General features: G+C 41.5%; 1 protein-coding gene across 1 annotated transcript in view; it reads right to left on the reverse strand.

Moving 5' to 3' along the window:
* The window catches only part of LOC136867302 (serine protease snake), a 79645-nt gene extending 78988 nt beyond the window's left edge, over positions 1-657 (reverse strand). The window contains 1 exon segment of the mRNA XM_067144457.2: positions 569-657. Coding sequence (XP_067000558.2) covers positions 569-644 — 76 coding nt within the window. The 5' untranslated portion in view covers positions 645-657.
* Positions 658-12009: the final 11352 nt, after the last annotated feature.

Genomic DNA, 12009 nt, shown 5'->3' on the forward strand with positions numbered 1-12009 from the left:
CTTATTCACAACTAGATAATAATAATAATAATAATAATAATAATAATAAATACACCCTACCATGTGGTGTTTTCACTTCGCTGCGCTCGTGCAGTAACAGAATAGTTCATAATTGCTTCGGTACGAAAAAATATAGATTCCAAGTTCAAAAGTTATATTTGTAACTAGCCCTCAATGTTCAGAAACATTTTTAATATGTCAAATAAAGTTGCAAGAAGTGCTTACAAATGAGTTGTTTTGTACTAAACCACTTTGTTATTCATTTTTATCAAATACGGAATAAAATAACACTTTCCAGTTACTTTCGTAAAAATTCTAGAATATGGATATTGCACTAACAGTTTTTTAACCATTACACAAGGAAGGCTATAACTGTCTTGTGGAAATTTACCTCATTAACATCTTCTAACGCACTTCCTTTGAAAATCAGGTATATGAATTGATCTTTTCTTACCGTAACCTCTAGGTCACGATAACGTCCATATATTGATCGTCTTGCTTATTTTTTCCGACAGAAACTGAGATGGTCTTAGCGTCTTACAGATTCGATGATTTTGAAAATTCCTACCTTCATTTGTCTGTGGTTTAGTTGATGGGAGAAACGTGAGCAGGAACAGCACACACGATACTGTAGGAAGAAGCATGTTCCACGGCCGACTGCTACTGTAGAATGTTTCAGCACGCAATACTACTCGCTTTTTATAACAAGCAGCCGGCGGCGCCTGCGGCAGCGGTACAAAGAAAACTCTTTGGGAGTTTCCTCATTTACCTTTCAAGTGGGTTTACTGCTAGCACTAAATTATTACCAAAAGTCATTATCCTTTGTAGAATAAAATGTCCACAAAATTCTAATAAATATAAGCAGCTTCTCTCCCAAATACCGAAAAGTTTATGACGCGAGAATCCCGAAGAAGGAAACGAATATTTTCAGAAACTCATCTAATATAAATACAGTCCTGTTGTGCTCTCATGTGTTTGATACAGGGACCTTCAACCTTAATGTATTCGAGGATGACTATCGAACAGGAAGAGATTCTTAGGTCAAGGCGACATTTTAATAGACATTTCCTGCCGTGCTGGCAATCGTTTGTCTTCCTAAAGATCTTATAAATAATTTTTCAGATGGTGTAATAGATGGTTAATAACGATCTCAGTCTAAGAGAGGCAACTTGACGTCATAGCTCATGAGAAAACCTCCCGACGAAATACTCGAAAATCTACGTGCATCTTAAGCTTCTCTATATTTCTACCTTTTAAACTCTAAACAAATTAATAGGTTGAAGAATTACGGAACAAAATAATCTGCAGTATATAAAGCAAATTCGTGTCTGCACAAGCTATGATGAACCCTGGAAAAGTGCAAGATAAAGTCTTCTCAGTATTAAGTAGAGTCGAGTGGTAGCTCTATGAATGATCGGTTTTGATCCAAGCATCGTACTAATTTCTAATATTGGCTCAGCGAACCTAGGACCACGTTTCTTTCCAGAGTGGTAGTTTTTTTAAACTTCTCAACTTATATAAGTCTTGTCAGGAGAAGAAAACACGCATTTGTCACCTCGAAAAACAATTTTTATTTTTAACTTGTTCTCACGCTAAATATTGATATGAATGAAGAAGTATCGTGAATCAAGTTCTTTCTCAGAGTTGCGTGGCATTTACATCAGTGTATGTATGTCCAACCCTTAGTTCCATTTCCTGATACGGAGTTGTTTTTTAACGGCCGGATGTCCTTCCTGATTCCAACCTCAGGTGAAGAGCCATTGAATATGAGAAATTGAATGAGGAGGTAGAAGGAATCGGCGGTGGCCTATGCCCAGGACCTGTCCCAGCGTTTGTCTGGAAGTGAAAACGGGAAACCACAGAAAACGGTGGGGTTCGAACCCACTTATCTCCCGAACGCAGAGCTTGGCTCCATAGCCATAGTACGTTAACAAACCGCGCCCACTCCGCTCGGTGTGGCATTCACGTCAGTAACATATTAAAATTACTACATTGTAAGGAGGACCTGGTGAGATAATAAATCGAAGGTTTTTGGCGACGCAAGGATGGAAAGGGGTTAGGAGTAGGAAGATAGCGTCCATGCCCTTAAGGTACAGCCCCAGCAATTGCGTGGTGTGAAAATAGGGAACAACGGAAAACCATCTTCATGAGTGCCGACGTTGGGATTCGGACCCACCATCTTCCGAATGCGAATCTAACCGCACGGCCAACTCAGTCGGTTCGTGAAGGACTTAAAACTTATATTTTATCATCATATTTGAAACACCCTCACGTAGTTGTATATCCAACATTTATAGGATACTGGAGTCTTTTCTTCAGGAAAACGCTCCAAGAATTCTACAAGTAATCATTTCAGTTATTTCTATTCTTCAATTTACAAACGAGTAATTGCCATAGTTAATTTTCTACAGTCTTCCTTTTACTTTACGTGTATGATGATGATGATGATGATGATGATGACGACGACGACGACGACGATGATGATGATGATGATGCAAGTACAATATTTGATTCTCAATAAAAATGTACTAACATGTTTTGAAGAGGATTTGTCTGAAATTCACATATTAGAACTCAACAAATAACGTGGAATGAAAATGTATTTCAAATTACACCAAATGGTACTACCTATTAATGAGTATTATCTTTGCTAGCGGGTTAACATCGCACTAATTCTCACGTTAGTGCTTTTCTTTAGCAACTCATTCAGTACCAATGTGTGTCCATAAATCAGACACAGAATGCAAAGACCTACTCCTGGCAGATGATAAAACCATTTAAAATAAACATACTTCAGGGGGGAGACCTAGCTCAACACGGGAAAAAACAGGCCAATATTCATTCGATTGTTAAATATGCTACAAACGTTGTTGAAAAATTCTGCACATATCCCAGTATTGGCATGCTTCCTAGCAATCAGAAGCAACTGCAATAATTTCAAAATTCTAATTATAACATCTTAAAATAAAATTCCCCGCCTTTTTAACAAAATATCACGGTTTCCTTCATAACTCTCTTACTGTTTCACGGATAATAACGATTTTTTCAGGGTTTCTTTCCATACTGTTGTACTACAATCTGTACCTCATTCAGGTCAATGGGATTTATATTAGATTTTATATAAAATATTTATTTTTAGTATTTTCAGGTGCGCGGAATAAAAACTCGACAAAAATATCTAAATCACAATCTATGTTAGTGATTGAGGTTCATTTTGTAGGTGGGGGATTGATATACACTTTAAAAAAGGAAAAGTACGAAAATTATTATAAACTTGGAACTTATAAGGGAAACAGTGATATATTGTTAAAAAGGCGGGAAATTTAAGATGTTATAATTAGAATTTTGACATTATTGCAGTTGCTTCTGATTGCTAGGAAGCATGCCAATACTGGGATATGTGCAGAATTTTTCAACAACGTTTGTAGCATATTTAACAATCGAATGAATATTGGCCTGTTTTTTCCCGTGTTGAGCTAGGTCTCCCCCCTTCAAGGACATACAGTACGTATTTTGAGTACTTGGCCCAAAGACTGATTTGAAACTCAACAATTCCGCCATCAGTTATCATACATGACCCACGAGTTACTGAAAAGGCCTGCTACGTAAATGGGGCTGTGAGGTAGTTTCCTGTTGATGTTCTCACCGAGGCAGAAGTAGCTATTACATATCAGCCTGCCAAGGTCACTGAAATGGTCGCATCAACTGACCTAATTGGTGACATTTTCACCATAACAAGGACCGACTGCATTAAGAAATGGTATTAATAGCATTGAAATGTCGTATGACTTTTAGTGCCGGGATATCCCAGGACGGGTTCGGCTCGCCAGGTGCAGGTCTATCTATTTGACACCCGTGGACGACCTTCGCGTCGTGATGAGGATGAAATGATGATGAAGACAACACATATACCCAACCCCCGTGCCATTGGAATTAACCAATGAAGGTTAAAATCCCCCACCCGACCGGGAATCGAAGCCGGGACCCTCTGAACCGAAGGCCAGTACGCTGACCGTTCAGCCAACGAGTCGGACATTGATAGCATTACTCATACGTTAGTCACTTTCATACTGTCAAAACCAAGGATGAGACAATAAAAATTTTCTAATTTACCTCAAGAGACAGCGCACTGTGAACACTAGGACTCGCCAGAAATAGTAGGGTTCAAGGATAGTCTGTGATACAATTTGAACACTTCTGTTTCCCGAACACAATGTCTAGTTGTGAGCTGGAGGTTTCTACTGACTACTCATAGTATGTATTCATTTTATTTTATTTTATTTATTTCTCACTTGAGGGTTTCTTTACACCACTTACAGTACGTCGCTTTTACTGTACATTAATACAATTACATTTTTACATTATAATATCCTCTATTACAGTAATGTAGTATGTCGGTGATAATGATTAAACAAGCAATGTTGATGAATTCGTTTTTCAGTATAACATGCATACATTTAAAATACATGTCACTTAAATTTAAATGTTTGATGAACTAGCGGTACAGCATAAAAGTAAATAATCTGGATTGTATGCCCTCTTCAGACCTGAGGTCCATATTTAAAATCAAATGAAATTTAATCTCTTTCTGGAGATCAAATATGTACTTCCATCTCTGGTACTAGTTTACATCTCCACGAACTAAATTTTCAAATAAAACTTCTGCACAAATTTAGACAAAAGCTATGTTCCATTTTGGATATAATGTCGTCGTATGTAGAAAAATTATAAATTATTTCAAAATATTTTCGAAAGTCCCGCATATTTTCTTCACCAACAGTGTCCAGGATTGATCCTGCATCAGACTCGTAAAATCAACTGCTTAGTGAAGTACATCTTAAAATAAAGTAAAATTATCTCAGCTTCTAGGATGGTTGTCGTGATCATTGTTTTAAGAAGAAGTACAACTAGGAACCATCCTATATTCAGTTTATAGAACCAAACAAGCTCGAGACATATGGTCACACAGGTATAACTTATGAATTTTCAAGAAATTTGACATGTCATATTTTGGGTTTGTGTTACAATCTATAATGGCAGTGGATGGCTCAAAAGGCGAATGTCACCCGTTCTATCAAAGTAAGAAGGACTGTGTAACCATAATGTAGTCCTTTGTAAATGTCTGCATTTCTATTCATCATGTACAGGAATGTATCAAGGGGACACGTTTTGGGCACACATTCTAATTAAACCTGCAGTACATTGAGAGTCAGATAATACAATTTATTTCTTCTCACACGTGGACGTTTAGCCTGAGGAGGATATAGCCTATATTGTTAGGAAAATGTGAAATGTAAAGTTGTCGTTTGGAAATGGGTGACACATTTTTCCATTTGAATTCTATCATGAAGGCTTTAATTGATGACCTGAAGTCCAAAGGCACAGTTTTACAGACTGTTGTCTTGTGGTTAGTGTATAAAGCAACAGGAAATCCTGGTTCACCGAACGGTGAAAAAGAGAATACAAGATGACCATGCCACAACCCATCACTCTCGTATACCATCGTGGGGATGTTATAGATTATACAACCTGACCTGTTTGCCACTGCACTATTGAATGCCACACGCTGAAGTAGTATCGTGGGTTGGGCGGAATGCTTCCTTACCAGGGCGATACTAGACCGGCCAGTTTTTCTGTTAAGTGGTTGTAGGTTGTAAAATAGTTAGCAGGTTAGAGTTGATGTAGGGGGTACCCTAACATGTGGTTAGGATTCCTCCCATGTTAGAAACACCTCAGTAGATTTAGTGAAGTAGTAAGTAGTTTTTTTCCTTTTCCTTTTTCTTACTTTTGCTGAGAGATAGAATAGATTTTGTTTGTTTATGTAGTGGGTGCCCTAACATATGGTCAGGATATCCGCCTTTGTTAGGGGCAGCTCAGTAGTTTTAGTGATGTAGTTAGGTAGTTTTTAAGAGATTTATAGTAGAAATTGTATGTTTGCCTTTGTGTTTTTTTTTTTGTGTTTCTTCTTTTTTGATTCACTCTGTCTTTATTGCCTGTAAGCCGAAGGTGTGAACTAGGGTGGACAATAAAGAAATTTTCTATTCTATTTTATAGAATGCCACACATGTCCTGCTTCTGCGGTATCAAGTTTCGAGAGAAATAAAACATGCAGCACGTCTCAGATGCTATGTAGAGTTGAATTATCAAAAACTGATGCATGATAAATTTTAAAGCCCTCTACCTGGTATCATCGTCCTCGGGTGAGGCGGTACAGCTACAAGAAAAAAGTGATGCAAGTCTCTTATTGTTAAACGACGTGTTCATGAAATGTGACCTCTCAATACATAATGCAACTGTACGCATATCAGAATAACACATAATAAAATGAAATGGACGAGAAACTACTATAAAGGCTCACTAAATATGTGAAGTGAAGGACACGCCTGGCAAATGAAGCTCGTTGTGAAGCACTTCACGCTGTGTTAGTTTAGGCAAAAAGTCCTTGATTAGAAACCAGGAGATCCGGGGTTCGAATACTGGTATTAGCATATTTTTTTACTAGACTCCTACTCTCTTGTTTAACTACTCCATTAAATCCTTTCATTTCCGCTCCGAACGTTTACAGAGGGCGCGTAGTTTATCATCACTGGCGCCTTGAAGGACTGGTATAGAAGTACAGTATGCTACGTGTCGTGCACAGCGGGGAAAAATACCATAAGCGTGTTAATGCGAGTGCCAGTTAACTCCGAGGAAGCGGAACCGTCTGTCAAGTTGCTATTTGCTTTACGTCGCACCGACACAGATAGGTCTTATGGCGACGATGGGAGAGGAAAGGCCTAGGAATGGGAAGGAACCGGCCCTGGCCTTAGGTAAGGCACAGCCTCACCATTTGCTTGGTGTAAAAATGGGAAACCATGGAAAACCATCTTCAGGGCTGCCGACAGTGGGATTCGGACCCACTATCTCCCGGTGTGAGCTCACAACTGCGCGCCCCTAACCGCACGGCCAACTCGCCCGGTACCTGTCAAGTTGAGAAGCAGGGTTCGAGTACTACTCTACGCATTACTATTTTGTTATCTTCTAGTGCAGAGGTGCTCAGCTGGGCACCCTTTGAGGCTACCCGGTGCACCCGGGCTGGCCTCACCTAAATGCGGGCAGCTTACGTAGCAAGTATACGTCATAATGAAGTGGGAGAGCGAACACACTTTGTAGGAGTGAAGCAGTGATGTTCGAATGTGACTACGAAGCTCTTCTCAATTACTCAGTGAAACGTTGATTGGGGTACAGTATTTCTTAAAGACGCTATAATCGCAAGAAAACAGATTTTTTTCATGATATTCCAGTTAGATTTATACTGCGCTCGATATAAACAGTCAATTTTCTTTTCTTTATAGTTTCAAGGAAAACTGACACGTTATAATTGTTGTGTTGCAATTATCAAAACTGCAGAGTTTAAGCGCACAAGTTACAATTTACAATTCCTTCAATGGGAATGACAGTATGTCCATTTAAAATTAGTCAAATTCCTGTTGTCCGCCTCTGTGATGTAGTGGTTAGTGTGATTAGCTGCCACCCCCGAAGGCCCGGGTTCGATTCCCGGTTCTGCCACAAAATTTGAAAAGTGGTACTAGGGCTGGAACGGGTTCCACTCAGCCTCGGGAGGTCAACTGAGTAGAGGTGGGTTCGATTCCCACCTCAGCCATCCTGGAAGTGGTTTTCCGTGGTTTCCCACTTCTCCTCCAGGCAAATGCCGGGATGGAACCTAACTTAAGGCCACGGCCGCTTCCTTCCCTCTTCCGTGTCTATCCCTTCCAATCTCCCCACCCCCATCTCCCGCAAGCATAGCAGGTGAGGCCGCTTGGGCGAGGTACTGGTCATCCTCCCCAGTCGTATCCCACGACCCAGAGTCTGAAGCTCCAGGACACTGTCCTTGAAGGGGTCGAGGTGGGGTCCCTCGCTGAGTCCGAGGGAAAAGCCAACCCTGGAGGGTAAGCAGATTAAGAAAGGAATAAAAAAAGAAAAGAAAGACAATTCCTGTTATTCATTCAGAAAAACGTAATATATTTACATAATTCAACAAATTTACAGCTTGATTTTGCACAGTGTTACGTGACATTCCCTTTTCGCCGAATTTCTGAAAATAGTATTTAAAACTCTCAGGCGTCCGCGGGTAACAGCTAGCCTCTAAATGGCGAGGGAGTTTCATCTCGAGTGAGGATATAGATAATTATTTACTATCCAAGGTTCAAGTACAACAACCATGTAAATGCATCTAACAAATAGATGTACGTACAGTATGTCTTCATATAAATAACATGTTTTTCCCGCCGGCCCCGTGGTGTAGGGGTAGCTTGCCTGCCTCTTACCCGGAGTTTCGGGTTTGATTCCAGGCCAGGCCAGAGATTTTTACCTGGACCTCAGGGCTGTTTCGAGTCCACTCAGCCTACGTGATTAGAATTGAGGAGCTATTTGACGGTGAGATAGCGGCCCCGGTCTAGAAAGCCAAGAATAACGGCCGAGAGGATTCGTCGAGCTGACCATACGACACGTCGTAATCTGCAGGTCTTCGGCCTGAGCAGCGGTCGCTTGGTAGGCCAATGCCATTCAAGGGCTGTAGTGCCACCGAGTTTGGTTTGGTTTTGATGTTATTCCCGGTAAGCATGATTGGATTGTTGGTGAGTTTATCAGATAATTTAAATCCAAACAACCACAAGCCACAGCTTTTCCACCTTAACTCTGTATTATATTAGGAATGTTTCTGAAGCACCTCTTAAAATGTAATAGTGAAAATTGTAATTCATTACGTACATTACAAAAATATTTGAAGCTGCAGGCCTAGCTCCTTATTGTATCCGGTCAGTATACATAAACTGCAATAAACATAAATAACTTATTTCTTACGACGGGCACGCGTGGTGGCCATGATCGTTAAGGCGCTGAAGTCTAAAACGGTCTGACGCCGAGGTTAGCCGGTTCGAGTCCCGTTGGTCGAAAAAAATTTCACCATCAGAATGTTGGACGGCAGGGTAGGGGAGGTAGTGGTATACAATTTCTAGTCAAAAGCCAAAAGCCTGGATTAAATTACAAACCTCTCCGCAGTGCTCATATGAAGTGAGGGCATATGACGCTGTTGATGGTGATTCGTCCGCCGGATGGAGACGTTAAGCCTTTGAGCAGACCCCTTGGTGTTATTCGACAAGAGTAGGCTATGTGCCGGCACCGGGTTTTACCCTCTCCCTACTATCATATATCATCTCATTAACTCCACTGATGAGGTTGACATCAGGAAGGGCATCCGGTCATAAAAACCCGCCACGACAGATTCATCTCACCTCATACCCGACCCCGTAGGGAAACGGGACAAGGGTTGCACAAACAACAACTTATTTCTTACAACGTAAATTGAAAATGACGTGTATTTCTGCCTCTTTCTTTCATTATTTTGTGCCTCCATTTGAAACTCGGGTATCACCGCAGTGATCGAAAATAACTGGAGAACTTCACCTAACCTTCATGGCCGGTGACGTTACCACGTCGCCTGCCTGCCCGCCCGCGGGAAGAAATGCCCAGCGCGAGCCCCTCTTGTATAGTGCGTCGCGTTGACGAAATACGTATGTAATTCTATTCACTGCGAAATCTGGCACTGTGCATTTAATAATAGTATTAGTCCTGAAAAGGACTATTTCAGACATGACGTGATACCCCGTCCAATATCCATCGTCTTGAAAGACTTGTCGGAGCCGACGTGCCATTGACTCAACAAGTTTCTTAAAATATTCCTCGTCGAGGGCGATCTCCTTCCATGCATCCAGCATAAGGGGACGTACATGATGCGCGCTGATTGTCTGAGTCAGACAGTCGGCGCTGACTTTCTGGCTCCGAGCTGCAGGTAAAATGTGGCCATTAGGAAAGCTGGTTGTCAGCGCAGACAGAGCTGCCACAAAAGAAAAGATATGAGATACAAATGATCAGTGTAGCATGGAACTAACAAGAGAACAGGCTGCAGCTCTATTGCTGCTAAGTGACAATGTTACAACCATGTTAAAACGAATGAGAAGTGATGTATATTGAATGAATTAAGATCTATTTACGGGGAGTACAAACAATTTTTTCCACAGTTACTATACAAAATCTTTTTCCAACAGCCATCAACGATGTTCCTATTGGAATGATCTTTCATTCGCTTATCCTATATCGGAGAATTAAGATGAACTTTTGAAATCAAATACTCGATATCCATCGTTAACAAAATATCAAACACACTCAACACGAAAATCAACAGCCTGCGCGGCAGGTTGTCTGAAACCAGAATGAACTGATCATTCCGGTAAACATCTGAGTCAGACTACCAGTGCGCAGGCTCCCTGCGCGCAGGTGCATTATGGCCAGTCCCGCTTAGCAACAAAGGATATACTTATGCCGACTCGGCGTCGACTGTCTGACTCAGAAAACCAGCGTGCATCTTGGACGTACCCTTACGCCACGCAAAGCATCATGCAAACGCGGAGAAAGGCGAGGCCAGTGTTCCTTTGTATGGCGTCTGCACTTTGCCCACACATGCTCAACGGGGATCAAGTCTGAAGCTCGAGCAACTCTACTGACCAGTTCAATGGAATCCTGTTCATAAAGCTAGCCCTGAAAAAAGCCGTTTATGTGGACAGGGGAGTTGTCTTGCACGAACTGTATTATATAATATGGATGGCACTCTCTTACACTCGGAACTACAACATTCTACGGAATGTCCAACTATTGGTTCGATGCGAGACGGTCATCTATCCGACGAAGCACTCCAGCCCCATCAGACGATATCCACTCCCTACACGATACAGATATGTGGCCACTGCATGAACCCTCGGCTGTATATATCTTGTCATATCGAGCTCATCGTGGTCTCTATAAACATGAACCGGCGCGACCTCCGCCGAACTGAAAGAAGTCTCGTCAGAGAAGATCTCATGATCCCAATTACGATTTAACTCCATTTCGGTGAAGGCACACCGATCGATCATCTGTTCACAGGAGATAAATTCTATGGTGGCAGCTTTCCTGTAATGGGGTCCGGGTTCTCATAATCGTTTACAGCCTGGATGGATATCCAAGAATATTGGTCGACTGCATTAGCTCCGTCGAGTTTAAGAACGGGTTCTACTAAGCTGTTGTCTTCTTCTCTAGTACAGAGCCGCTTTGACCCATGTCCGATAGACGTCCAATGTCCCATGACACCCGCCACTGGCGTATCCATCTCTGAGTAGCCCTTGGCAAAACGCCACACAGAATCGCTGCCTCACGAATGCTAACATTTGCCAGGATTTGCTCTCTTAGCTCGTGTGAATAATGTGCCGTGTCAGAATGGGATGAAGTATTTAGCAACGATGGTAGCCTGACATCATGACGGTGTATTCATTCGGGGGGAAAATGTTCACGTCGGGATTCGAGCCTTAGCATTTATCGTAGCCACGGATTTTGTAGCCTACAGCTGACCCACTGCGCTACATGGGAGCGACCCATGTGCTTATAATTTCATAGTGATGTATGCGAGTGCATGCCACGAGGAGTAGAGAGAACGGAGAGGGTAGAGTGGGAGTGGCTGATACTGTTGCAAGTGAAATATGTAATGCGAGTGGAATGTATTTTTTTAAGACTTTGTTTGTAAAATATGATATGATGTTTTATTTTTATTGACCTAACCTGTACTGTATAATGTTGTAACATAGGCATTTATAAATAGTAGAATTCTGTCTGTAGTTCCTGGAAAGATCCAGAAAGTTACATAACTTTTGTACAGGGTGTGTTACTTTGTTGGTATGTGTTCTAGAATTCCTTTCCTGTTAAAATTTCCGTAATGTTCCGATTTGCTTTTCATACAGGAATCTGTCTATTCTGGAAAAATACGACTTTCGCGATCATGCGTATTCTAGAATGTTAGTCAAAGTTCGCGATCGAAAGTAAGGTTGTGATTGGTGAGTCTAGGTGGCGATGGGGAACACGTGCACGCTGATTGGCTGCCTCCAAGGCCAGTAATTCCTATATATAGTGAGCGAGGCAGTGTTCGAATTAATTCTGTATCCT

This window comes from Anabrus simplex, chromosome 1 (assembly GCF_040414725.1).
Source record: "Anabrus simplex isolate iqAnaSimp1 chromosome 1, ASM4041472v1, whole genome shotgun sequence".
In the NCBI taxonomy this organism is placed as follows: domain Eukaryota; kingdom Metazoa; phylum Arthropoda; class Insecta; order Orthoptera; family Tettigoniidae; genus Anabrus; species Anabrus simplex.